Consider the following 27,952-nt stretch of genomic DNA (forward strand, 5'->3'; position numbering starts at 1 on the left):
AGGGGACTAACACACGTCTAAAGGCAGGAGACCCTCAGGGCCGGGAAGGGAGACACTCCTGCAACCACAGGGGCGGGGACCGCCACCTGCACACTGCCAGAGAACACGAGCACACGCACCTCGAGGGTGCCTGGGAGAGACACGGGCACCCCACAGAGTCCTGAGAGCCCCCCGGGAGAGACACGGGCGCCCCGCAGACTGTGGACTAGCAGCCTTTCTCGCGGGAGGAAGGAGCCTTCGTGGGTGCGAGGCTTGGGGACCGTGGCCTTGGCGTCTCTGCTCCTCGTTGCTCGGGACGGAGGAGGGCGCCCAGCTGCTGCTGAAGCCCTCCGGCCCCCGCTGGAGCTGGCGTGCACGAACGGCAGCTCCATCACTGCATCACGCGCGCCCTGTGCACCACGCGGCCTCTGTACCCACCGTCAGGGCACAGGTTTACCCTGAGCACTGTTTCCTGAGCTTAGGGCCTCAGTGCATCAGGCTCACTCCGGGTGCGGATCTCTCTCTCAACGTGAAGCTGGGGGTAACGGGTAGAAGCACACACGTGCCGTCTCTCCCTGCCCTGTGTCCCGAGTCAGGAAGACCAAGAAGAGAACTGGGCAGCCAGGACACGGGAACGGGCGCTCAGCGCCACAGATGCACATGGTGGCAGCCGTGCTCAGGACGGGTGGTGCAGCTGCGAGTGAAACATCTGCGCGGAGCTCCGACTGCCCCCACCCGTGCCCACCCAGTGCCCGGCGCCCGCCTCGAGGCCCCGTGGGCCTCACGGACACCCACGAGGTGGACGGTGTCCGGAATCTGACGAGCTTTAATGCTTAACTCTAACAATACAACAACAGCAACAGGGTGTCCGGCCACCGCGCCCCGCGAGCAGTGTCCCTTCGGGAACGGAGGGGCCGGCTTGGGGCGGGGCGGCGGGGGGTCTGGCGAGAACGGGATGGCGCTACGCGCGGCGGAAGCGCCAGAGCCGCGAGGGCGTGGGCAGAGGTGCACCGGGAGAAAACGCTTTTCAGAACCACTCCACGAACTAAGGCGGCGGGTGGTCGGGGCTGGGGCGGGGCTAGTCCACCTCCATCTCGCCCGGGCCCTTGCCGTGCTGGGCGCCGTCTCTCGCGGGCTCCGCTCGGCCCTCGGCCCCGCTCTGCCCATCCGTCGGCCCGTTGTGCTCTCCATGACCTTTGGGCTTGTCCTCGGCAAGTTCCACTTTCGGTTTGGGTTTGTAGAGGATGGGGTTACAGAAATCATCCAGCTCCTACGGACACAAGACAGGAGCGTGTGAGGGCCGGGACGATGGCACCCGCACTCCTGCGGGACGGACAGACACCCCGCGGGGAGGGCTGCGTCCCACGCTCCCCACAACAGCTGACGCCTGTTGTAATCTCTTTGCTTGTTCTGTTTTAGGGACACCCCGTGGGGTGCTCGGGGCTTATCCTGGACTGCGTAGGGATCACTCCTGGGGGCTCGGGGGAGCACACGTGGGGCTGGTGCTGGACCCCGGGTGGGCCATGTGCAAGGCAAGTTCCCTCTTTGCTGCCGCCTCTCTCGCCCTGAGCCTGCAATTCTTCTCGTTTTTTTTGTTTTTTTGGGGTCCCAGCCGGCGATGTTCAGGGGGTCCTCCTGGCTCTGCACTGAGGCACCCCTCCTGGGGGCTGCGTGCAAGGCAGAGGCTACCTGCTGTCCAACTGCTCCGGGCCGAGCCTGGAGTTCTTTTCTTTTTTTTAATTTTTAAAGTAGTTGACAATATTTGATGATGTTTAATATTTGAACACCAATCCCACCACCACTACACCTTTCCACCGCCGTACTTCAGATGTTTCCATCCCAAACCCCAACCCATGCCCCAAAGCAGAACCGAAATAATTTATTTTGTACTGTTATGCAGTACATACAGTATGTTGGGCTGGAGCGATAGCACAGCGGTAGGGCGTTTGCCTTGCACGCAGCCAACATGGCTGACCCGAGTTCGATTCCTCCGCCTCTCTTGGAGAGCCTGGCAAGCTACCGAGAGTATCGCGCCCGCATGGCAGAGCCTGGCAAACTACCCGTGATGTATTCGATATGCCAAACACAGTAACAACAAAGTCTCCAATGGAGACGTTACTGGGCCCGCTCGGGCAAATCGATGAACAAGAGGAGGACAGTGACAGTGACAGTGTTTTGTTTGGGGGCCATGTCTGGTGGTGCTCAGGGTTTATTCCTGGTGTGGCTTTCAGGGATCACTCCTGGAGGGCTTTGGGGTCCATATAGGGTGCCAAGGATTGAGCTCACGTTGGCAACATGCAAGGCAAGTACTTTACCTGCTATACCAGCTATAGCACAGCGGTAGGGTGTTCGCCTTACAAGCGGCCAACATGGCTGACCCGAGTTCGATTCCTCCGCCCCTCTCGGAGAGCCCGGCAAGCTACCGAGAGTATCTCGCCCACATGGCAGAGCCTGGCAAGCTACCCGTGATGTATTCGATATGCCAAACACAGTAACAACAAAGTCTCCAATGGAGACGTTACTGGGCCCCCTCGAGCAAATCGATGATCAACGGGAGGGCCTTTACTTTTTTACTTTTACTGTTATGCAAAACCGCTGAAAATGCTACAAAAAAGGTTCCTTAGAGCAAAGAGTGCGGAAATTGTTATATCTCACCCAAGGGTCATTAAGCCCTTCTATACGAGATCACTAACGTGTTGTTAAAGGTTGAGCCTTGTGTGCAATATATGTGTGTGTATGTATATATGTACGTATATATACATATATATCTGTAAAAATAAAATTTCCCTCTTAGATTGGCTGCCTCTTAAGCACCATCAAATGTGGTGCAGTACTCTTGGAGTCCGGGTGGTGTGAGGTATGAGTTGTCTGGAATTCTTGACAGGGGCTCCAGCCTGCTCAGGTCCTTCCTGTCTCACATGGAAAAACAGTTTTCCGCAAGATCCTGCTTAAAATCTTTGGGAGATTATCTTTACATTTTTGTTTTTGCTAAGTTCTTCTGGAAGTTGACCATTTCTCAAGTTACGGTTGCCATGAACGAACTCTAGTGCCGACACCCATCGAATAGGTCCCTTCATCTTCTTTGTGTGTGTGTGTGTGTGTTGTTGGCAGGGGAGGGGTCCACACCGAGTGTGCGCAGGCTCACTCGCGGCTGGCTCGGGGGCCTGCCGGGGCGCCGGGGCCCGAGCCTGGCTCAGCCGCGCGTGGCGAGCGCCCTCCCGCTGATCCTCTCACCTTGGACTTGGCGACTATCTCCGAGACTCTCACCACGGGGTCCTGCGTGAGGCTCAGCTTGTTCTGCGCGTTCATCTTACTGTTCAGCCACGCCATGGCTTCGCCGATGTACTTCTCGACCTTTTCCACCTCGGCGGGATCCAGGTGATCGTATCTGTCATCCTATCAGGAAACGGAACTGAGTTGCCCGCCCGCCGCGGCCTGGGCGGGCGCCTGGCACGGCATGGCACGGCCTGGCACGGCCGCGAGGCCCGCACCTTGCTCCTGTGCATCTCCAGCACTTTCATGGCCAGCTGGATCTTCTTGCCCAGGTCGTTCAGCGCCCGGGGCCTCTCCTCGTGCTCCGCGTGCCGCGCCGCGACGGGCTGCCCGTGTTTCTGTCAGCAGAAGGGACGGGGAAGAGAAGGAGCCGTCACTGCACGCGCATGGAGCAGCCGCACTGGCCCGCACAGCCAGGGAGGAGACACAGACACAGACACACACGCACGCGCACACACGCCTCGGCAGCGCTGCTCAGGGGTGGCCCCTGGCGGCACCCGGGAGCCCCAGAGCTCCCGTCAGTGTGGGGCTGGGGGAGTGTGTGTCTGTGTGTGTGTCTTGTCTGTGTGTGGTGTGTGTGCCTGAGTGTGTCTATGTGTCTGTGTCTGTGTCTGGTGTGTGTATTTCTGTGTGTGGTGTGTCTGTGTATGTAGTGTATTTGTGTGTGGTGTGTGTGCCTGAGTGTGTCTATGTGTCTGTGTCTGTGCATGGTGTGTGTATTTCTGTGTGTGGTGTGTCTGTGTATGTGGTATGTATTTGTGTGTGGTGTGTGTGCCTGAGTGTGTCTATGTGTCTGTGTCTGTGTCTGGTGTGTGTACTTCTGTGTGTGGTGTGTCTGTGTATGTGGTATGTATTTGTGTGTGGGTGTGTCTCTCTGTGTGTCTGTGTGTCTGTGTGTGGGAGTGTGTGCTGTGGCAGCTGGCTGGGCCCCTCGAGCAGTGCGCGCTGGCGGTACGTGTGGTCATGTGACCGCAGGGCGCCTTCCGAAAGGCTTTCCCGGACGCCCGAGGATGTCTCACGGTTCCAGGCATCCTACCTTCAGCTCCTGAAGCTTGTCCACATACACTTGTTTAGGCTGGTCCTCCCCCTCTTCGTAAAGCCAATTTTCCGTGTCTTCTAACACAGCAGACAGCTTATTTATATCCTATGGACACATTTAAGAGAGATTAATTTAAAAAATACTTTGCTTAGTATCAAAAGTCATAAAAGACAATATCTTACCAGTGTGAAAGACTAAATTTCAGGTTTTTCTGACGACTTAAGATTTTTCTGACTTTTTACTTATAAACACACTTTCACCATTCTACTGCAGTTTAGAAGCTTTAAAATTATGAACCTTTCAAACCCAATGTGCTCATGAAGAATGACGGAGATGCTGCATTTGGTACATGTATGATCATAATAAATCTCGCCTTTCTAAAGCTGATCAGATGCAGCCACGTAGAACTGGCCATACTCTGTCCCCTCAGACTGACGACCTTCCTGCACCAGTGCCAGCTGCCTGTGAGGCAGTAAGCTTCCTCCTGCCATGCTCACACACACACGCGCGCGCCCACACACACACTCTCTCTCTCTCCCCCTCACTCTCTCTCTCTCTCCCTCCCCACCTCTCTCCCTGCCCTCAGGAGACTGACACCCTCCTGGACCGGGTGTGGGTGCCTCTCTTGAGGCCAGCTGCTCCCCAGCCACACCCACACACTCACCTCAGGAGTGACGAACGGCTCGTACGTGGTGCCCAGCTTATCCCTGAAGTCATACACGTATTCCTCCACGGCGTTCTTGGCGTCGTTTCTCTCCTTCTCCAGCTTATCTTGCATGATCATCTTGCCCTGTTCAGAAAGTGCCATGAGGGAACTGGGTCAGGGAAACGGAAATCCAAACCAGCACCCAAGGCCGCCCCCGCCCCGGCGCGGAGAAGCCCGGCAGTTCCTCAGAACGCCAACAAGGAATCCCAGCAGCCCCCAGCGCTCCCCAAGTGTAGCCAGAGCAGCTGACACCAGGCTCGAGGGGCTGCGGACTCATGTGCACGCAGCTCTGTCCACGGCACGCAGGGCTGGCCACGGAGAGACGGACGGCCCGTACATCCAGGCACACGGAGGAGAGAAACCGAGTCTGGCCCGGTCATAGGGCGCTGGACCGAGGGCTCCTAGGCCCACAGGATGGGGGGGGGGGACGCTGGCTGCCAACAAGGGGCAGGACGGGTGGGCATGCTGCTCCAGGGCCTGCACGCGCAGCTCTCGGGGCACACGCGGCCCTGTCCCCCGAGCCCTGGGCTCCCCTCTGCCTGGCCTCACGCTCGGGCTCTCAGACCCTGAGAGCAGCTAGGCGGCATTGACCCCCGACCCCTGGTCCCTGACCCTGCTATGAGAGGGGGATGGGCTGCACCCCCGCCTGGATGCCCGTCATCCCTAGGAGCAGACGGAGGCCGTGGGCCCCAGCAGCTGCCCAGGTGACCGGGGCTGCCCGCGCTGCCCCCACAGCACGTTCCTTGAGGGCCGAGGACGGTGTCGGGGCTGGAGGCGGCAGCTCGGGGCACGGTGCGGCTCTGGGGGCCGCAGCAGCGGCTGGCGAGGGGCCGAGGGGCTTCCGCCCGACAGACTGGACTCTCCGTGTCCCAGACCCGAGGGTCCGGCCCGCCCGCGAGATCGGGGAGCCCAGGGGCGCGCGCGGGACCTCGTTCTCGATGTAGCTGTTGAGCAGGTCCTGGCCCAGCTGCCCGCACAGGCTGCTCTGGATGGGCAGGTCGATGCTCTTCGCCTTCCCCTTCTTGGCCGTCGGGGCCCCGCGCTCCTGCTTGTCTGACGAGGCCGCCTGCGGGAGGGAGAAGCGCGTGAGCTCCAGCACGGCAGACCTGGAGGTTTTTTTTTTTTTCTTTTTGGGTCACTCCTGGCTCTGCAACTCAGGAATCACTCCTGGTGGTGCTCGAGGGACCCTAAGGGATGCTGCGGATCGAACCCAGGTCGGCCGCGTGCAAGGCAAACGCCCTCCCCGCCGTGCTCTGGCTCCAGCCCCAACCCGGAGACATGGCTTCAGTGGGAGTCACGCTGTGCAGAACTGCCGCCACCGCCACCGGCACTCAGCCCCAAACAGGCCCTGACACCGACTCACGACTCACGTCACACGTCACACCGGAAATGCACAATCAGACCCCAGGGAAACGCCCCCTGGGCTCTGGGAACGGCAGGGACAAGTGTGGGCAGGGGGTGGAGTCCAGCACTAGCTTGGAAAGCTCCACAGTGGCGTCCGGCCCCGGGGCTCCCGGCCAGCAGACGGGCCACACAGACCCCCGATGGGTGTGAGCACCGGGCAGCCTGGGGCAGGCAGGTGCTGAGGGCCGTGTGCAGGGACGCCGGGTAGCGGGGCCACTGGGCTGAGGCTCGGCTGGGGGTCTGTCTGCCAATAGGAGAGGCTTCCTGGGGGTGGCGGGCACACGGCCCAGCAGCTGTGGGCTGACCGCGGGCCCCGGGCACCGCCTCAGGAATCTTAGCCTCAGGCTTTGTGTCTGTTTGCTCCTGGTTTGGCTGCACCCGGCAGTGCTCAGGATCCCTCGAGGGTGCGGGGGACCATACCGGATGCCGGGATGGGAACGGGCGGCTGTGGACAAGGCAAGGGCCCTGCCCGCTCGCTCCGGCCCCAGAGCCCACCGGCTTTCAAAGCAAGAAGTGCCCAGGCTGGAGCAATGGCCCAGCGGGCAAGACGCTCGCCTTGCGTGTGGCCCCCTGGGTCCGACCCCTGACACCCTGGACGGTCGCCCGAGTGCTGCCAGGAGTGGCCACCAAGCAGGGAGCCCGGAGTCAGACCCGACCACCACCGGCTGTGGCCCCCGAGTGCCCCCACCCCCAAACTGCTCGTGCTGAGAGCTGAGTCAACAAGCGTCATGTTTTTGATGATTTGAGAGTCGAGGGTTTGCCTCACGTCACCTCACCGAGGGACCCTGCCCGCCCCAGTACGGCGCGGAACCCAAAGCCTCCTGCGACTCCGCACAGGCAACCCCTGGAACGGGCTTCACCCGGGGGCCACCCGCGGTGCTCAGAGCTCATGCCGGGCCTGGAGCCGAGGGCCAGCGTCAGCCCCGACCCGCTCACAGGCCCAGCCTGGCCCCAGCCGCGACCCTCACCCCGAACACCAGCTCCCGGCCCACCTTCCCAGGGGCGCCCGCGTGGGCCGCATCCTCCTCTGGCGTGTGCTCCGCGTGGCCCCTCGGCTGCGTTCCGTCCTCCTGCTCCACCTGCATCTTATCCTGGAAGCAAGCAAGGCGGGCGGGCGGAGCAGGGGTGAGGCGCCTGCCCGTGGGAGGCCTCCCCCAGCCGCCCCCCAGCCCGCAGGCCCCGAGCACCGAGCGCCGAGCACCAGGTGCTTCTTTCTCCCTCCCGGGGTCGGGTCGGAGAGCACCGGCCCACCTGCCCTCGCTGCCTGGGCCCTCGACGCTCCTGGCAGGTTGGGGGAGGGGCAGGGCGGCAAGACGTGCCTCGCCCCTCACCGACCTGCCCACACAGACTGGGGGCCCGCGGGGGCCACGCCAGGGAGTTTGTGGGTCAGGGCAGCATCTGGACTGTAGGGTCTCTGCTCCACAGATGCCCGGAGACGCTGGGAGCCCCCGAGTCCCCAAGAGTCACGGCCAGGAAAGTTGCTGCCTGGCATCGGGCCAACGGGTCAGAAACCTGCCCACCCACTGCCACAGGGATGGCAGGACAGAAACTCGTCCTCAGGCTGGGCAGAAGGATGGGGTGACTGTGGGTCTAAGTGTCACACGGACACACGGGCCAGAGAGGACCTGGGACAGGAGTGACTGCTCGGGCCGCACTCGGGGCCACCAGGCAACAGCAGGGACTGGAAGAGTGAGTGCCGGTGGGTGCGTGTGTGTGACCAGGGCCATCGCTGGGCCCGGCCCCCTCTGCTTGCCGCTGCCCTGACCGTGGGGGCACTGGCGAGGTCCTGCCCCCCCCCCCCCCCAGCGCCCCATGTCCGACTGCTCGGTGGGCCCGAGAGCCGCGGGTTTGAGCACTGGACAGCGGGTGCCGGGGGGGGGGGCATAGCCGCGGCTCACGCCGAGTGTCCACGTACCGCGTCCTCCCTGTCGCCCTTGCAGGCGCTCTCCGTGTCCATGGCGATGTCGCTGTGGTCCCCTTCCACAATCTGCTTCTCGACCACGGACGCGCTGGCCACGCTGAAGACGCCGTGGATGTTGACGCGCACCTTGACCTTCACTTTGGAGCTGTCGCCGTCAGACTGTGGAAAGACATTCTGAATAGTGAAGCTCCCTTCAGAAAGAAAGAGCTTCCGTCAGTGTGGGACCTCGGGACGCCCACGGCGTCAGACGCAGACAGAACCCCCCGCCCGCCCAGCGCTGCCTGGGACGGGAAGTGGCGGGGTCACACCCAGCCCGGGAAGTCTCCTGAGCACTGAGCCCACCCCTTCCCGCCGCTGCCCGGGGCCTACGGGCCGTGCTCTGGGGTCAGGGGTCGTGCTTTGGGCAACAGGGGCTGTGCTCTGGGGTCAGGGGCTGTGCTCTGGGGTCAGGGTCGTGCTCTGGGGTCAGGGGCCGTGCTCTGGGCAACAGGGGCTGTGCTCTGGGGGTCAGGGGCTGTGCTCTGGGGTCAGGGGCTGTGCTCTGGGGTCAGGGTCATGCTCTGGGGTCAGGGGCTGTGCTCTGGGGTCAGGGTCGTGCTCTGGGGTCAGGGGCCATGCTCTGGGCAACAGGGGCTGTGCTCTGGGGGTCAGGGGCCGTGCTCTGGGGTCAGGGGCCGTGCTCTGGGGTCAGGGGCTGTGCTCTGGGGTCAGGGGCTGTGCTCTGGGGTCAGGGTCATGCTCTGGGGTCAGGGGCCGTGCTCTGGGCAACAGGGGCTGTGCTCTGGGGTCAGGGGCTGTGCTCTGGGGTCAGGGGCTGTGCTCTGGGGTCAGGGGCCATGCTCTGGGCAACAGGGGCTGTGCTCTGGGGGTCAGGGGCTGTGCTCTGGGGTCAGGGCCCATGCTCCCTGGGGCTCAGGGGCCATCTTTGAGGCCAGGGGTCCGTGCTCCCTGGGGGTATTCGGCGACCTGTGCTCTCTGAGGGGCACTCAGCAGGCAGAAGTGCCTCTCCAGCTCTGGACCCAGCTTTCAAGTACTTTAAATGTTTCTCCTCCAAAACCAAGGTAACAAAATCTGGGCCTGGACACAAACGACAGCCCCCTTTTGTCTGGCTCTGCCCTGGCCGTGCTGGGGGCCACTCCTGGGGGGGCCTGTGGGACAACGGGCGGCGTCGGATACGGAGCCGGCTGTACTCTCAGCACAGCGCCCTTCGCTTTAAGCTCTACAAAAATAGCTTTCTTGGTAAATCAGACACGAAGCACTCAAAATACGTTCTGGATTCATCCTGCAGCAAAATCACTTAGCTACCCAGCTCCTAAACTCGCTAGGGGTCAATTTTCACTTCAAGAGACCGACGCATGTCTGATTTCTCAAAAGATCCCGAGACAGAAAGTGGCCCGCAGAGAAGCGGCGCTGAGGCCCCTGTGAGCCGCACACCGGGCCTCCACGGCCAGTAGACGGCGCCCGGCCAGGTCCCCGCCCCGAGGGGCTTCGTCCACACAGGCCCAGGGAGTGCCCAGGGCAGTGGCCCCGGCCATGCCTGTCCCGCCTCAGGCCAGCAGGCGCAGGGACTGGGCTCCCGTCCTTCCTTGGCAGGGCGACAGCGGGGACGCGGGCGTCTGCACACGCCCTCTCGCGGCCAGACCCGAGCACTGCCGGGGAGCACCGGGCGCGGGCACTCACCGATCCTGGGGTCCGGGTAGGGCACCTCGTGCAGGTGCGTGTACAGGGCCTCCAGCTCGAACGGCTCCTTCTTGTGGAAAGTGATGACCTTCGAGAACGGGGCCGGGTGGTTCTTGTTGAACACCTCGCACTCCCTGCGCAGGCGAGAAGAAGCCCGTGAGGACCCCGGGACCCGGCCTCGCTCTGCGGCAGCCCTGCGCGTCCCCTGCCCACGCGCCCACTGCTGGACGCACACGAGGGGGGCGGCGTAGCCTCTACTGTGGAAATGAAGCCACAGAACTGGGCCAGGACAGGCCTGGCGCGCGCTGACCCCCGGTGGTCCATGTGGGCACAGACCCTGGCCCCGCTGTGCCCAGCAAACACTGCCCACCCCTGGCCCCTCCCAAGCGCCAGCGTCCGCAGCCCCCTCCCCTCCGTGCAGCCCGCCAGGGTGCCGCTGGCCGCTGTCACACGGGCCCCGAGCTTTCCTTATGCCTCTTTTCTGGAACTCCTTTAACTGGTTTACTTGCCTCAAAATTGACAAGCACAGGGGGCACTTAATAATGTGTAAAAACTTTTTTTTCTATTTCTAAAGTCAGCAAAAATTTGCAACTTCTTGGGACAAGAATGTCTTTAGAAAAAAAAAGTTTTTTAAAATTTATTTTTGAATTTTGGGCCATCTGCACTTAGGAATCACTCCTGGAGGTGCCCAGGGTTAGGGGACCGGATGGGATGTCGGGATGGAACTGGGCGCCGCGTGCAAGGCAAACACCCTTTCTGCTGTATTTTCTCTCCAGCCAAATGCACTGGATGAGGACTTGTTTCAGATAGCAAAGAAAAAAAAAACTCGCTTTTTTTTTTTTAAAGAAAAGTTTAAAACCAACTTCAAAACCTAAATACAGGGTTATTTTGTTGCACACACCATACTACTGAAAACCTACCAAATACAGTATTTTAAACAGATGTGTTTTTGTTTTGTTTTGTTTTGGGGTCCACCCGGCGATGCTCAGGGCTTACTCCTGGCTCTGCACTCAGGAATCACTCCTGCTGGTGCTCAGGGGACCATATGGGATGCCAGAAATCGAACCCAGGTTGGCCGTGTGAAAGGCAAATGCTCTACAGGCTGTGTGATCACTACGGCCCCACAAATGTTTATTTTTGCATGGAAGCAGCTATCTGAGTTCTAAACAGTTGTTCGTGGAAAAGAAAATACAGATGTTGATTTGGAAAAGGAGAGATTATAGCTCGCAGGAGTCAGGAACAAATTTAATCACTGTTTTTCTTTTTTTATTAGAACCTTAAAAGTAAAGGACGATGAAAAATGAGCTAAAACAGCTCATTTCACGCAACGGTAACAGAAATACACATTGTCACATTCTTTTAATAAAGGATTTTGCAACGTTAGTATTTGTTTAGAAAAATGTTCGTGGGGAGTGGGGGTGCGGGGTGCGGGAGGGCACGACAAGCGGTGCTCGGGGCTGACTCCCGGCTCTGTGCTCGGGGCTGACTCCCAGCTCTGTGCTCAGGGCTGACTCCCAGTTCTGTGCTCGGGGCTGACTCTAGGCTCTGTGCTCGGGGCTGACTCCTAACTCTGTGCTCGGGGCTGACTCCAAGCTCTGTGCTCGGGGCTCACTCCAAGCTCTGTGTTCGGAGCTCACTCCCGGCTCTGTGCTCGGGGCTGACTCTCGGCTCTGTGCTCAGGGCTGACACCTGGTGGGCTCAGGAGACCACGTGGTGCGGGAAGGAACCCAGGCTGGGGGAGAGGAAGGCACGGGGCTTCCCCGCCGCACTCTTGCCGGCCCCAAATGCGGCTTCCCTGGTTCAGCTTCACGCTGCAGCTGTCTGAGGCTCCTGCCGGGTCAGCCAGCACCGCCCTATCACCCAGAGCACTCGGCCGCTCCTGCAGCACCGGAGTCCCCTCGTCCCGCCACGAGCACAGCGGCAGCGAGTCTGCGCCTCAGAAGCCAGAGCGCAGCAGGGAGGGCGCCTGCCTGGCCCGACACCGACCTGGGTTTGAGCTTTGATTCCCAGTATCACATGTGGTCCCCCGTGCCCCACCGGGAGCCCCGAGCGCAGCCCCGAGTCTGCTGAGAGAAGGGAAAGGACTGCGACTGAGCACGCCCTTGGCGGCGGTCAGGCCTGAGAGGCAGGGAGAGCAGGTCAGGTCTGCAGGGTTCACACCCTGCGCTGGTTTTCATTTTAAAATAAATTTATACGAGGGCAGAGAGCACAGCGGGAGGACGTTTGCCTTGCACGCGGCTGATCCGGGTTCGATTCCCAGCATCCCATATGGTCCCCCGAGCACCGCCAGGAGTAATTCCCGAGTGCAGAGCCAGGAAGAACCCCTGAGCATCACCAGGTGGAGGCCAAAACCAATCAATCAATCAATCAATCTATACTGTCACTGTCACTGTCCTGTTGTTCATCGATTTGCTCAAGCGGGCCCAGTAACGTCTCCAGGGTGAGACTTGTCAAAACACACTCTACGGCTTGCAGACGGTCACCCTCTGCGAGTCCGCGGCTGGGAACGGAACCCCGTCACTGCGAAGGACCTACCCGGCCCCGTCTTCGGAAGAGGTCTTCCAGCGCAGCGTGATGGAGTAGGGCACGAGGTCGGTGATGGAGAACTCGCGCACCTTGAAGGCGGGCGAGAGGATGGCGCACTGGAAGGCAAGGCGGCAGGGCTCAGCCTCGCGCAGGCCCGGGTCCCTCCCGAGGAGTGGCCCCAGCACGGGCGGGCGCGGCCCCAGGCAAACAGGCGGAGAGCACCAGGCCGGCCCGGCCGTGACCTACAGCTGAATCCCGCCGAGAGCTGCATCTGCACCTGCTCTCGCGAGCGAGCGAGCGGGACTGAGCCCGGGGCTGCCCACGGGGCTCCGGGGCGGGAAGATGCGTGGGGACACGGGCTGACCCCCTCCAGGGAGGGCCTCAGAGGGAGGCGCTGCCACGGACCTGCAGGGCGCAGCCTCTGGCCACGGCCTCGTCGGCGTTCAGGGTGGTGCTCACGTCCTTCCCGAAGAACCTGGCGATGCGCTCCTTGACGGCGGGGATCCGCGTGGCGCCCCCCACGATCTCGATGCTGTTGACGTCCTCCCGCTGCAGGCCTGGGAGACGACAGGGCGCACTGGGGAGGACGGCCTGGCTGGCCGGGGGCCGCGGGAAGGGGCGTGGGCCGGGGGCTCTCGCCGCGCCCACCCCGTCTCTGCCGCCCCGCGGGGACCCCACTTACTGGCCTGCTCCAGCACCGCCTTCAGGGGCGGCTCGACTCTGGCCAGGAGGGAGGCGCACAGCTGCTCGAACTGAGCCCTGGGAGAGAGCAGAGGCACCGTTCCTGCTGCTCTGAGCACGGCCGCCCCCCCCCCCCCCCCCCCGGCCACACCCGGGCCGCACCTGTTCATCTTGCTGGACACGTCGAGGTCGTTCATGAAGCACTCGATGTTGAGCGGCAGGTCCGAGGCGTTGGCGCTCATCAGCTTCTTCAGCTTCTCGCACTCCTGGTACAGGCGCAGCAGCGCCCGCGAGTTCTCCCTCACGCTGAGCTTGTACCTGGCCTTGAACTCGTCACAGAAGTGGTCCACTAAAGCCTCGTCGAAGTTCCTGCCGCCCAAGTAGGGGTCGAAGGTGGTGGCCAGGACCTGTGTGTGGGGGCGGCACGGGCCTCAGAAACACTCGGGGTTCAGGAAATCGGCCGAGCACAGTTCGCAAACGGAAACTCAGAGTCAAGGGCACGTCCCGGCGGCCGGGTGCGAAGCCTGGGATCGCTGTGGCCAGTCAGTCACCCGTGGGGAGCGCGGCCGGGGCAGTCCGCCCTGCAACCCACAGAGAATCCGGCGTCGAGACACTGACTCACACGAAAACACGGTCTCCTCACCCCCGCCACAGCAAGGAAAGGAAGCCCAGCCAAGAGCACGCCTCTGCACTCTCCGGTCTGGGGTCACACCTGCTGGCGACCAGGGGGACCGGGCTGCGTGCTGACTCCCGGCTCTGTGCTCAGGGATCGCTCCTGGCAGGCTGGGGGACCACCGGGGGTGCAGGGATTGAAGCGAGTTTGGCGGCCTGCAAGCCAAGTGCCCTACCCGCGGTATTCTAAGAATCACATTTAAGGGAGTAAGTAAGTTACCCGGTTAGATGATCACAAAGGCCAAAATCCAGGGGTAAGATCTGAAATACCGCAACTGGTTCAGTCACAGAGCAGGAACCGGGGTACTGTCAGAGTGACCGAGTGACGTGCCTGAGGGGTGTCAACACTCAGGCCTTGATGCAGTTCCTGAACCCCAGCACCAACGCCCCGTCCCTCCACAGCGGCCCTCTGGCGCTCGGAGGCCTCAGCTCTGAGTCAGGGCCAAGTGTCTGTCGTCTCCCAGCGAGAGAGGCCCTTGCTTTGCCGCTCCGGCTCTGCCAGAGACAATGCTGTGTTTGTTTGTCTTTCTCCTTCTGACTTATTCTGGCGCAACAGGATACTCCCCAGTTCCATCCAAGTTGCAGGAACTGCCAAAGCTCACCGTCCCTGTTGGCAGTTCCCCGCCCCTGTGTGTGCGCCACGCCTGGTCACTCATCTGCAGGCGGACATGCAGTGACCGTGGTCACTGTTTTCTGGCCACCCCGGGTGTGCTCAGGGTCCACTCCTGGCCGTGTCCAGGAGACACTCACGGCACTGGATCCAACAGTCGGGCAGGCAGATGCCGCTGACCCCCGCACCAGCTCTCTGGCCTCTGCTTTTGTGTTTTGAGGGTAAAGGCCAAGAAATGAAATCGCTTGTCAGAACACAATTCTTTTCTTCTTTTTCTTTTTTCTGGGGGGTGGGGTGAGTGGGGGATGGGGTTTGCCCAGCTCAGGGCTCACTCCTGGTTCTGTACCTGGGAATCACTCCTGATTTGGGGGGGGAGCACTCCGGTGCAAGGCCTCCCGCTGTGCGGTCTCTCGCCCCTAATTCCTTCCTGAGAATCTCCATACTGTTTTCCAGAGGCTGAAGCAGACGACCGTCTTGGCAACGGGGAGGGAAGGCCCATTTCTCAGAGTGCCCCACAGCCAGTGGCCACTCATTTTTTTTTCCTTTTGGGTCACACCCAACGATGCTCAGGGGTTCCTCTTGGCTCTGACTCAGGAATTACTCCTGGCGGTGCTCGGGGGACCATATGGGGCGCTGGGAATCGAACCTGGGACAGCCACACGCAAGGCAAACCCCTCCCCGCTGTGCTATTGCTCGAGTTCCCTAAATGGGGCTGTCTACCCGCGGTCTATTACGGGCTGACCATCTTTCAGATACCCCCGGCCCCCTACCGGTTTCCTGCGCAGATGCACGGCCCGTCTCCTCACCCTGGGCTCGCCGCAGAAGGCGCAGGTGGACGTGGAGTGCCGGTTCACCCATCTCCTTCACATAATGACCCACGACCCCCCTCTTGGGGTGCTTTGCTGTCCCACCATCAACCAACTCAGGAGGCAGAGGACCAGATGGGGTGGTTTTAAAGAAGAATCGGTTATTTGCATGTACAAATGCAACAGACTTTTGTGTATTGCTTTTGTCGTCTGCTACTTTTGCTCTACGGGTTGTTTCTGAGTCACTGGTTTTAAGTCTATTTTCACTTGGGGCCTCACAGTCTACAACAGTGAAGTCACTTCCATAGTCACAGAACTAAGAGCTCTTCAGGAGGGTCTTCTGGACCCTCCGTGGCGCCTGAGAGACTCTTCCGCTCTGGACCCCTCTGATTTCCTTCTCGTGTCTGAGCCAGGCCGTCCTCAGCTGCGGTGGCCGCGTGGGGAGAAGCACGCCGACTCGGGTGGGCCGTGTGGGCTGCGACTGGCCCCGACTGCCCCGAGGCAAGCGAGGCGTTTATCACGAACGGGCGATGATTCTGGCCTAAGTTCTCTCTGCATCTAGACGTGCTCACGCGCTGACCGACCTCTGGCCGAGACGGTGGACGATGTTGACTCGTCTGCGCCTACAACCGTCTGCGTTCCTGGAACCGTCCCGCTTGGCCAGGGTGTGCGAGCCTTTTGCTTTGCTAACTTGGTCTGCTAGGATTTTGTCGAGGATCTTCGTGTCCGTGTATCGGGATGTTTCAGTGCGTCTGTCCTCTGCTCCTGGCATCAGAGGCCATCAGGAATGTTCTCTCCTCTCGGACCCAGCACAAGGGGTGTGGGACGGTGAGCCCGGCAGAAGCCTGGGGTGGGCTTTTGCCCTTGGGGCGGTGTCCACTCCCAGTTGATGGTTGACGGCTCCCGTTTCCTGCCTCCCCCCCCTCCCCTTGGCCGTGGCAGGGGGGATGGTGCTGAGACTGAGCTGCCTCTCCCAGGTTGCCCAGTTCGTGGCTGAGTGGTGCCGAGTCCCTCTGGTGGGTGTGAGTGAGCGGGCAGGCAGGGACGGGGCAGGCCATGCATGCGGGGCAGCCATGCCCGCCAGACCCAGTCCTCAGGAAGGTTCCAAAGGACAGCAGAGAGCGGCGTGGAGCTGCCCGGATGCCCCCGCGCCTGTGTGGGCGCCCGGGAGCTGAGCCGGCCCTCGGCATTGCCCCGCCCAGCAGGCGTCCAGGCGACTCACGGGCCCTCCAGCCGAGTGCCAGGCAGGGGTCGGCCACACGACCCTCCTGGGAGGGGCCCGGGCCCCGGTGAGCAGGACTTGGCCCCAGGGGCTGGGGCTCGGGGGTCGTTGCCCCCCGCAGCCCCCTCGGCCACCCACCCACGTGGATCTCGTCTACTCACTTTGAGTTTCCCTTTGTTGAACGCACAGACGGAGACCTGGTAGGCAGAGTGCCCCATGTCGACAAAGATGACGTTCCGCGGCTTCTCCTCCAGCGACGGAAGGTCCTGCTTGTAGATCCCGTAGGCCAGTGCCACTGCGGGAGGGAGGGCAACGGGGGTCACTGCCCGCCGGGGCCCGGGACGGCGGCAGAGGGGAGCCGGGACACCTCCGCTTGGCGAGGGGCCCGACGGCACCAATCGCTATTTTAGGGACAGGGAGTTTTGTTAATTTTGGCTAATGTTCCAACACCTGTACGATATGAACAATTCTTGTAGTCTGTCAGGACTCGGCCAATATGTGGGTTTTTTTTGCTTTTGGGGTCACACCCGGAGATGCACAGGGGTTACTCCTGGCAGTGTTTGGGGACCACATGGGATGCTGGGAATCGAACCCAGGTCGGCCACATGCAAGGCAAACGCCCTCCCTGCTGTGCTCTCACTCCGGCCCCTGCCAGTATGTTTTTGATTAAAAAACCAGGCAGCTGTAGACACTGAACAGCCGTTTCCAAAGGGGCAGCTGAGAGGGAGGACCAGGTGCCGAGGTGGCCGGACTCGGCAGCTGCAAAGGGGCTGGCGTGGCCGGGGCCTGTGGCGGTGAGGGAGGGCAGGGCGCCGCCCTGGGGACACGGCCTCGCTCACCTGCTGTGGTCTCGTTCATCAGCCGCAGGCAGTTCAGACCAGCCACCTGGGCGGCAGCCATCACCGACCTCCTCTCTGCGTCCGTGAAGAAGCTCGGAATCTGCCGAGACATGGGGAGGAGCAGCAGGTTACACTCAGTCTCTCACCAGCCTGAAACGCCCAACGTCGCACTGAGGGGAGCCGACAGCGAGGGCAGCAGACGGCGCTCCGGCCAGAGAGCTGGGCTGCCAGCCCCCGGGCTCAGGGTCAGTCTGGGGGCTGACGATGAGGCCCGGCTCCAGCTGTGCCACCGCGGCGGCCCTCCTGCTGGGCAGTTTCTACCCGAGAAGCTTTTCCCTCTGGTGCAGTTGTAAGTACGAACACCACTGACGTCACGACATGGACTAATGTTGCAGAATTCTCAGACTAGACTCATGGAAGGACTGTCTTGATCTGATAGAGGAGAAAAGGTATGTGCTCATCTTTTTTCATTTTTCTTTTTGGGTCACACCCGGCGATGCACAGGGGTTCCTCCTGGCTCTGCACTCAGGAATCACTCCTGGCGGTGCTGGGAGGACCCTATGGGATGCTGGGGATCGAACCCAGGTCGGGCGCAGCAAGGCAAACGCCCTCCCCGCTGTGCTATCGCTCCAGCCCCTGTGCTCATCTTTAATAATGAGGCTGAACACACGGCTGAAGCAGCGCAGGTCAGGTCGACGTGCCAACGGCCCACTTCCCGAGCGCGTCTCTCCCACCCCCAAGGGACCTCAGAAGAGCCTCTGAAGCGTGGATAGGGGCCCCGTTTCTTTTATTTTTTTAAAATTTTTTATTTATTTTTTTGCTTTTTGGGTCACACCCGGCGATGCACAGGGGTTACTCCTGGTTCATGCACTCAGGAATTACTCCTGGCTGTGCTGGGGGACCATATGGGATGCTGGGAATCGAACCAGGGTCAGCCACATGCAAGGCAAACACCCTACCTGCTGTGCTATCACTCCAGCCCTGCCCCATTTCTTTTAAAATCCCGCCAAAACATGAAGAGAGTCAGACTCTGGGTCTGGAACGCGGCCTTGTGCGCGCGAGGCCCCGGGTGCGAGTTCCCGCACACACAGCGTGGTGGAGCGGGCTCAGAGCAGCATGGCCCTGAGGCTGACAGCTGTTTCCAAGGTGGCCTTAGGGAACCCAGAGCGTGGGCTCCCCAGGGTAAGGGGGCTCATACAAAAAGGCCTGGGGTCGCTCCACCGAGAACCCTCCTGCGGAATCTGCCCGGCGTGTGCTCCCGGGGCACAGCCAGTCGGCTCAGGGTCTCTCCTGCTTGTGCCTGGGGGAGCGTCGGTGGTGCTGAGAGGAGCGGTGAGGCCGTAGTTCAGCGCCCTGTACTGTCTCTCTGATCCAGCTTTTTGTGGTTGAACGAACAAACCTCGTCTAGCTGATACTTATTTCATTCGGGCTTGGGGCCCCCCCTAGCACTCGGGGACCCTCCTGGCGGGGCGGCCCCGGGCTGGGGCTGGCGGCTGTGTGCTCTATCCCGCCAGCCCTGCCCTCTGAGGCTCCCTCAGAGGAGACAGGGTCTGGGTCAGCCGCAGCCTCTCACCGAGTCCTGTGAGCCTCTGGGGGCGAGAAGGAGCCCAGGGAACTCCGGTCCATTCTTCCCGGCCGAGATGGCCCAGGGCTGCCCCTCAAGGAGGCTGCACCCGCTCCGGACGCCACCGCCGGCGATGGCCCCATCACCTCACTCCACTCCAACCTGCCTTTCCTCATTTGGGGCAACTCACGGAAGTCACCGAGTCTCAACTCTCTGGTCTGTCCAACTGGGTCAGTACGACTTACTCCACGGTTGTGGCTTAACACCTATAAAATGCCAATCACCCTTCAGGCGTGTCGTGTTTGGGGGCTACTGCAGGCTGGAGGGTCTCCTGGGGGAGGCCCGCCCCTACCTGCCCTCCCGCTTGGTACCCAGCAGTGTCGGGGTGGGCCCTTGAGCACAGGACAGCGTCCACCCACTGCTGTCCCCCTGGCGCCACGGTCGCTTCTGTCTGGGAGGCCACAGGAGCGGGAGCTCAGGTCTGGGGGCCGTGGGGCTCATACCCACAGCGACTCCCTGGGAGCACCCCAGCCCCGGCCTATTTTAACGCTCAGTTATTGACCAAACTCCACGTTCCACCACATAAGGTGGTCTCTCTCTTAATCAGACGTGACCCAGGGAGAGGCTGAGTCCCAAGCTGGCCCCCGGGCGGGAAGGGGCTGACCGAGATCACGCAGTCGGCCACCGGCTTCTTCAGGGCGTTCTCCGACGTCTCCTTCAGCTTGGCCAGCAGCATCCCGGTGACCTGCTCGATGGCAAACGGCCGCTCTTCCTCCAGGTACCGCACCTGAGGCGAGAGGGCAGTGACCGGGCAGCCTGTCCTCCCCACAGCCCCCGCTCCGCCCAGGGGTGAGGGACGGGCCATCGTCTCTCTCAAAGCCCAAACTCCGTCTGGGATAAAACGCTTCCACCGCACCATTTTGGGAGAAGGGAATAAAACATCAGGGCAGAAGGAAACTTCCGTATCCCCCGACGTGGACAGCAGCAGGCGTCTCGGTGTTTCGGGCTCTGAGTCAGCAGGGACACGGGCACTAGCGCCAGCCCTGCCTCTGGTTCCCGCTCACGCACCCAACGCTGCTCTCCCATCCTGAGCTACTGGAAAAGACTTTTTTTTTTGCTTTTTTTGGGTCACACCCAGCGATGCACAGGGGTTACTCCTGGCTCTGCACTCAGGAATCACCCCTGGTGGTGCTCAGGGGACCATACAGGATGCTGGGAATCGAACCCAGGTTGGCCACGTGCAAGGCAAATGCCCTACCCACTGTGCTATTGCTCCAGCCCCTGGAAAAGACTTTTGAAAAAAATTTTTTTTGTTATTTGGGTTACACCCAGGGAGGCTGGAGTCACTCCTGACTCTTCACTCAGGGATCACTCCTGGTAGAGCTGTGGGGAGGACCCTGTGGGATGCCGGCGACTGAATCCAGGTTGGCTAAGTGCCCTCCCCACTGTGCCATAGCTCCAGCTCCAGGGTTTTCTGCAATCGCTGATCTCCCTTTTGGTGCCGCTCCCCAACTCCCGCTCTCTGTGCAGTCTCCCCGACTCAGCTCTCTGTGCAGTCTCCCAGACCCCGCTCTCTGTGCAGTCTCCCCGCAGAGCTCAGCAGTGCTGGTGCCCAGGGCGGGCCATCGCACCCAGGCCCCTAGAGGGCTCCCTCCCCAGAGCTGCTAGGAGACTCGTGCGCACTGCGTGGGGGGCCCTGCGCATGAGCTGGCCAGGTCACACACCCCTGGGCCCAGAGCCGCGGGCAGCAGGGAACCAAGCTGGGCAGCTCGCTCGTAAGGCACGTGCTTCTAGCCCGAGTCACCCAGGCCCCAGAATGACTCTCTCAGGCGGGAAAGTGCTGCTTGATGAGAGACCCTCTCAGTGGCGTCGCTGCCGCCCCCGCTATCACGTCTATGACACTGCCCCGACCCCTCTCCCTACCCTGGAGGCAGCCACGGCAGAGGCGGCTGTGGGCTCACCTTCACCCCCGCGCTGCCGTTTGGCATGCGCTGCAGCTCGTAGGGGAGCCGGACCCTCTCTGTCTGCACGATGGGGTCGTCGAAGGAGCGCCCGTGAAGCTTCTTGAAGCCATGGAGGGTATTCCGTACGTTCGTGACTATCTGTCGGAGCAAGGTTTGGGTTTAGCAACTCGAACAAACGCAGAATGAGCCCAGCTAACTAACGCTTGGGGACACCAAGGGTTCCCCCCACTAGGAACACCCGGAGTCAAACTGGACGGGAAGAACGGGTGCAGCTCACTCTGGCCCTAGAAGGACGTGTCTTTCAAAAAGAACAGAGCCCAAGTTCCCAAGGATCTCTGCTGTCCCGCCCACTCGGCTCAGCTGAGGGTCTCTGCCCCTTCCTGCCCCTCCTAAGCTGGACGCAGCGGTCACTGCCCCACCTGTCCCCCAGGGTCTGGCTCCCCGAGCAGCCCATGTCCCAACACTGCTTGCGTGGGCAGAGAAGGGCAGTCCCTTCCGAGCGTGTCTGGGCCACCGAGTGCTTCCTTAGGCTGGACTGTGTCCTGCAGTCCTGCACATGGCCCAAACAGGCCACAGGGCATTGGTCAGGAACTGCTGGACTGTGTGCGGCCACTGGACACTGCTATGGACGGGGGCATCGGATGCAGGCAGAGGCTGGTCCCACCAGCACGGTGGATCACGGCTGGGCAGGGGGGCTGTTTCGGCACAAACGCGACATGTGTTTGGGGACCACAGTCCAGTGGCAGAGAGCAGACGCGTCCTGTTGAGTGGCCCCAGAGAGGTCCCCCCACCCCGCAGGCCATCAGCCTGGGGCGCAGTGCTGCACTCGAGGGATCCCAAGCCCTGCAGCCTGTCCTGGCGACTCCTCCCTGGCTGGCCCCCCTGGGCCCTTGGGAGCCCCCCACCGCACCCCCTGTGCTAGCTTACCTGGCTCTTTGCTGCATTCCCGATGGCTCGTGTCCTGGACCCCAGAGAGATACAGGCCCTACGGAGGGACAAACAGGGCAGGGCCTATGCCTTAGAGGGCAGCCGTCTCCGCACGTCCCCCCTCCCGAGGAGGCCCGAGGACCATGGCCGGGCTGGCTGGCTCCGTGCCCGTCCACGCCTCACTCCAGCACAGGCCGCCGCCCGCACGTCATTTTGGAAACGGATGACGGAACGTTAGAATTCTGTGCTTTTCACACCCTTCACAAGGAATAGAAAATCCGCTTTTAAAAAAGTTACAACTTGGGGCCAGCGCGATAGCACAGCGGGGAAGGCGTTTGCCTTGCATGCGGCCAACCTAGGTTCGATTCCCAGCATCCCACAGGGTCCCCTGAGCACCGCCAGGAGTAACTCCTGAGTGCAGAGGCAGGAAGAACCCCTGAGCATCGCCAGGTATGACCCAAAACAGAAAAAAGAAAGTACAATTCAGGACTAATCTGACGAGTGATGCCGAGTAACTCCCAAGGACCAGCAAGTCTGGGCAGGCGAGTCGCGCCAGCTCCCGGACGGCCTGGCCCACGGCACCTGCAGCGCGAGATCCATCTCTTGTCTCCGTCATCCGAACAGCTCCGAACGCTTTTAGTCCTGCACACCCGCTATCTTACCCGAGTGCAGAGAAACCCCTTGCTTGGCTGGACCCACATAAGGAGGGCCCAAGCCCCACGTGCCACGGGGCCCACTCCTGGGGAGCCCTCAGACGCAGTGAGCAGACAACTTTCGAAGTTCAAAAGCCGCCATGGTACCCAGGAAAACCTCCACATAGCTCAAGGAGTGCCAGAAACCCCCCGTCCTCCACTTTCTGTCAAAGGATTCCAGAACATAAGCGCCCAGGGTGCTGAGGAAAATCCCCTCGTCCCCAGCCTGAAGCAGACCCCCCTCCCCCGGCGGGCCCTGGCAGGGAAGAAGACACTCAGTCTATTTGATGGACGGCGCACAGTCCACTTAAACGGGACCTCCACAGGCTACTTCTGCCTGGACCCAGGGGGAACTCGAACCCGGGGCCTCACACATGCGAAGCACACACACCCCTGGAGGCATAAGCAGCCACAAGATCCTGACAGCCCTGATCTCTAGGGAAGTTAGACAGGCAGTGCCGCTGCGGGTCCCGACTCCGCCTGGCTCTCCATGCCGCACCCCTGCCCGTGGAGACAGTGTCAGCTGGGCTGAGGAGGGCAGGGTGCGCCCAGCTGGCCTGGAGCGAGACTCTCTGGGGAAACCTCCTGGTGTGTTCGGTGTCTGAGCAGATGAAGGGACCCGGGCAGCTCTGTGATAAGAAAAACACCTGCTGAACAAAAACTTTATAATTTTTCAATCTGGGCAATAAATAAATAAAAGATTCACTTAATAATTAACACGGAATACAATTTCCTTAAGAATTTCCAAATGCAGGGCTGGAGAGAGAGCACCAGGGTATTTAAAGTTCTTGGCTTGCGCTTGGCCAAGCCCAGCTCAATGACTGTCCCGTGGTCCCCCAGCACTTCAGGAATAAACGAACCACCTCCAGGGCGCCACACAGACGTCGGCCTCCCCGTCAGCGCATCTACCTCCACATAAGCGCGTCTTGCGCCAGTCACTCGTCTGGTGCTCAGCTACTGGCCCTGCTCAGAGATTCCAAAATAAATCTCCAAGGAGATCAACCAGCTGCCAAGAGTTTTCGAACACCCAAAGGTGGCTGAGGCCGCCGGGGCACCTCCGAGGGGGCGCATCAGCCCAGTGCGCTGCCGCCGGGCTCCTGGCCGGGCTCCAGCATCTCGGGACAAGGTAATGGAGAAATCAACCTGCCAAAAATTTAGGCTGTTGGCGCAAGAAGTAAGTGAAATCTCTGGACAAGAACTGAGTGCTCAAAGTAGGTCAAAGGACAAATAAGATGACCTTTCAATACCTGTACTGCAAACCATAATGCCCAAAAGAGGGAGAAAGAGAGAGCGAGGGAAAGAGGGAGAGGGGGAGAGAGACAAGAAAAGTGCACGCCGTTGAGAGGCGGGGGAGGGGGAGGGAAACTGGGGTCACTGCCTGCCGCAGGGACGGGTATTGGAACATTGTATCACTGAAACCCAACCATGAACCATCTTGTAACTGTATCTCCTGGTGATTCAGTTAATAAAACAACGGCAGGCATAAGCTCTGAGCACTGCCAGGTGCGGCCCAAAACAAAATTTCCAAGTGCTTATAGTAAGTGCTATAAATCAAATAAAAATTAGCTCACACCCCGAAGCATTAATAGAAAACACAAGTTACTGAAGTGTGTGGGGTCAGAGACCGTGAGGCTTTGGGCACTGGCCTCGCCTGCTGCCGGCCTGCCCCTCCCCGAGCCCAGGGCCAGGGGTGAGTCTGAGCTCCGCCATCTGTGCGCCCCCAACACAGTATCTAAGAAGCTGATTAGCGACATCATCAGACATGATTCTATCCATTTTGCGGGCACCCCGGCGCTGAACCTGGGGACTGTGTGGTGTCGCTAGAGGAGGCCAGCCTCCCTCTCCCTCTGTGCAATCACCGGCCTGGCGGGCACTGCTAGGCGTCACTTCACTCTGAGCTTGGCTGTCAAACACTCTAAACGTTTGGACGAACCCTTAAATGTCACCAGAGCTCAGTACACAGTCCCCGTGTCTTGTGCCCAGGCCTGCCAGGACAGGATGGCCGCTGCGATCGCTGAGTGCAGTTCCGTCAGAACACGGCCGTGGACTCACAGGTCCCGGAAGAGAGAGAAACGCTGCAGAGGTGCCCCTCATCCACGCCAGGCTGACTTCATCCGGGCACCTTGGACAGTTCCTCGCCTGCCCCAACAGGACCCTGGCAGGTTGCTGCCGTGCCCGGGGCCAATCTTCGCCAGCTCAGGAAGAGCCCCCCACGCATGAAAATGAATCTGCTGAAAAGCCCAGGTATGCGAGTTTTGTGGCTGAAACCTCCCGGCTCACGGGCAGTCAGGAATGGGTGCCCTCCCCCATCTCCCCGTGCTCTGGGAGCCTGGCAGTCACGTCCAGGAACCGCCTCAGGGCACGGTATCAGCTCATTAATGGCCATGGGCCAGAGACTCACAAATCACTCTCGGAAGAGAGCAACACGCTGCACAGATGCCTCTGGACCCCCAAATCACCACCCAGTTAAAAATCGAACTCCAGCTCTAGCACCCTATTGAGAATTGTAGAATCCCTGGAGCTGTGTCTCATACTTCATGCTACTGATACACCAAGAGCAGCACACGACATTTGATGGGGGGTAAAGTCGGAGGCAACCGATCTTCACATACGTAACACAAGCCTCAACCTGTAACAACGTCCTACCGATCTCTTCTACAGGGGCTTAGTGGCCCCAAGGTGAGAAACACTTTCTTCTAAAAAAACTTTTCTGATAATTTTTAGTGGATTATTCGTAACAAGTGATACAAAATGAATTACTTAGCATCTGCCTTCTGGGAAGGCTTGGGGAAATTCAAAATTATAGTGGTATGTGGAGTTCATGCCCAATGCAATCAGCCTAATCAGTGGCTGAATAAATAGCAGTACTCCTACATTAAAAAAAAATAATAATAATGGTGGTGGGACGTTGCAATGGTGGTGGGAGTGGTGTTGAAATACTGAGAGCAATAAATTTTTGCAAACAACTTTATAAAAATTAAAAAAAAAAACGTGGCCGTGTCCCTTCATCTGTACTGCACTGGCATGTACTCAAAGGTCACGGGCCTCCCTGCCTTCCACACACGCCCGCTCATGGCACTGACAGGAGATGTTCCCTGCGGTGTCCAGCACACACTCGAGGGGGACGGGAACGTGGTCTGAGATTCTTCAGCAGCAAAGGTGAAGTCAGAGTGAAACACACAACAGCAAAAAATACAGCCCCAAGACACTTGCTAAGAACACGGGCGTTTCCCTCCTGGCCCCAGACTGTCCCATCAAAAGTGTCCACTCCCCGACTCGGCACAGTCCCGGGGACACACAGCACACTGGAGTCTTCCCGTATTGGCTTTCATACTCTGCGAATACGAGAAAAATAAAGAAGACAAAAGAGAGAAAGAGAGAGAGAGAGAGAGAGAGAGAGAGAGAGAGAGAGAGAGAGAGAGAGAAGCCACCCCACAGAAACTCCGGACCACTGAAGAGAAAATCTGATCAAACGGAGTTTCAGTGCTGAAACAAAATCCTCTTGAAACGCCTTGCAGTATTTTAGAAGCCCAGACATGAGCCCGCAGAGTCTGACACACGGCAGACGGCCTCTCTGGGGCACGGAACTGCCCGGCGTCCACTGCTGGCCTTCCCAGCGCCTCCTCCGAGCCTGTTCCAACGTGTTTGGCGTTGCTACGTTTCTTTATCTTTACGTGTTAAAGGCATTTTGAATGAAGGCACTACTCCTGAGAAACTAGCACCAACCCGGTGGGATTCGACATTCGGTGAAGGATGTTAGAACCAAGTGTTTCCCGTAGGGCCAGGCCCGCAGGGGTCTGCTGGCGAGAGCTGGTCTTGGGGGCACCGGCAGCCCAGTATGTGCCAGGAGGCCTTGCCGGGCTCCGGTGCCCGCAGGCAGGCAGGCATCTGGGCAGAGCTCCTAACCGAGCCGGCCTGCTGGGCTGCAGCAGCACCTCACAGGAAGTGAGAACTCAGCCCTCCCCACCCGCCGGGTGACCACGGCTCATCCAAAGGCCACGGCCCACAGCCCACACCCCACACCCCGCACTCGGCAGCAGAGCCTGAGGCCGACCCGCGGGCAGGCGGCTAGTTCTGGCCCCATCCTCCAAGGCGCCTCCCGCTGTGTGGCTGCTGGGGAAGGAGGGAGATGCCCCCCAAGAGCTGTTCCTCACCCACGCTGGAGCCCTGCTGCCAGGAGGGAGACCCTCCCCACCAAGCCGCCCTGGCTGGCTCACACGGGGACCCCCGGCTCCTCGCAGGAGAGTTGGAGGGGAAGGCCGGCCCCAGGCTGCAGCTGGGCCTCACACGGTCCCGCGGGGCAGCCACCCGGAACCCCCAGCGGCGCGAGGTGAGAGCCCAGAGCCGACAGGGCACCGGGGGCTCACGCACCCCAGAGCCCCTGCACCAGGCACCATCTCCCCGCACCCCAGCATTCCTGCACCGGGCACCCTCTCCCCTGCACTGGGCACTGTCTCCTCACACCCCTGCACCGTGCACCATCTCTCCATCTCTCCTGCACCAGACAGTCTCCCCGTACCCCACTCTCCCGCACCCCTGCAGCGGGCACCGTCTCCCGCGCCCCTGCAATGGGCCCCATCTCCCCACTCTCCTGCACGCCTACGGCCCTGCTCCGACTCCCAGCAGCCCTGCACCACTGCACACCTGCAGCGGGCCCATGTCCCCACTCCCCTGCAGCGGGCCTCGTCTCCCCGCTCCCCTGCGGCGGCCCGTCTCCCGCTCCCCGCACCCCCGCAGCGGGCCCGGCTCCCCGCTCCCCGCTCCCCGCACCCCTGCGGCGGGCGCGTGCGGCGCGTGCGGCGCGGCGGCGGGCAGGCCCGCACTTACGGGGTGCACCTGTCGCTGTACTCGTTGGCGATGGTCTCGATGCCGCCGCTGCGCGCCACCGCGATGTAGCAGTTGAGGAAGCCCAGGTCGATGCCCACCACCGACATGCCGCCGCCCGCAGCCCGGGCCGCCGGGCCCGCGTCCGCTCCCGCGCTGCGGCCCCCGGGCCGGCGACGCCTGCGAGAGCCGGGGACAGGCTGGCCGGCCGCTGCGCCCTCCGCGACGCGGCGGTTACTGCGCCCTGCGCCTGCGCGCGGCCCGCGCGTGCCCGCCGCCGGCCCCGCCCCTCCGGTCCTTCGGCCCCGCCCCGCGGCCCGCCGGCCCCGCCCCGCGGCCCGCCGGCCCCGCCCCGCGGCCCGCCGGCCCCGCCCCTCCGGTCCTTCGGCCCCGCCCCGCAGCCCGCCGGCCCCGCCCCACCGCCCGCCAGCCCCGCCCCGCCGGCCCGCCGGCCCCGCCCCGCCGCCCGCCAGCCCCGCCCCGCCGGCCCGCCGGCCCCGCCCCGCCGCTCGCCAGCCCCGACCCCCCGCCTAGCCCTAAACTCCCGCCTCGTCTACCCGCCAGGCCCCACCTGCCAGCCCCTCCCCGCCTACCCCTCAAGCCACGCCCCATCTGCTCGCCAG

At 61.3% G+C, this 27,952-nt stretch overlaps 1 protein-coding gene across 1 annotated transcript; it reads right to left on the minus strand.

Annotated features, from left to right (window-relative positions):
- Positions 1-995: 995 nt before the first annotated feature.
- On the minus strand, positions 996-27,586 carry HSPA4L (heat shock protein family A (Hsp70) member 4 like). The gene is made up of 19 exons (XM_056134501.1): positions 27,333-27,586; positions 21,814-21,871; positions 20,884-21,024; positions 19,587-19,709; positions 17,359-17,458; positions 16,681-16,814; positions 13,372-13,616; positions 13,211-13,287; positions 12,934-13,085; positions 12,538-12,644; positions 10,003-10,136; positions 8,317-8,513; positions 7,394-7,492; positions 5,926-6,063; positions 4,956-5,081; positions 4,289-4,396; positions 3,471-3,590; positions 3,214-3,375; positions 996-1,249 (listed from the first exon to the last, which is right to left on the minus strand). The coding sequence occupies exons 1-19, from the start codon at positions 27,437-27,439 to the stop codon at positions 1,058-1,060; spliced, it is 2,520 nt and encodes an 839-aa protein (XP_055990476.1). The 5' UTR covers positions 27,440-27,586; the 3' UTR covers positions 996-1,057.
- Positions 27,587-27,952: the final 366 nt, after the last annotated feature.

This window comes from Sorex fumeus, unplaced genomic scaffold (genome assembly GCF_029834395.1).
Source record: "Sorex fumeus unplaced genomic scaffold, SorFum_2.1 ptg000099l, whole genome shotgun sequence".
Lineage (NCBI taxonomy): Eukaryota > Metazoa > Chordata > Mammalia > Eulipotyphla > Soricidae > Sorex > Sorex fumeus.

Bases quoted from the DNA above. Each gene is read 5' to 3' on its own strand.
- HSPA4L (XM_056134501.1), bottom strand. From the start codon at position 27,439: ATGTCGGTGGTGGGCATCGACCTGGGCTTCCTCAACTGCTACATCGCG. The intron at 17,459-19,586 runs GTCAGCCCCTTC...ATGTCTCGGCAG, and splicing joins TGGCCGACTGCGTGATCTCG to ATTCCGAGCTTCTTCACGGA. The intron at 5,082-5,925 runs GTCCCGCGCGCG...CTTTCTGAACAG, and splicing joins ACAGCTACATCGAGAACGAG to GGCAAGATGATCATGCAAGA.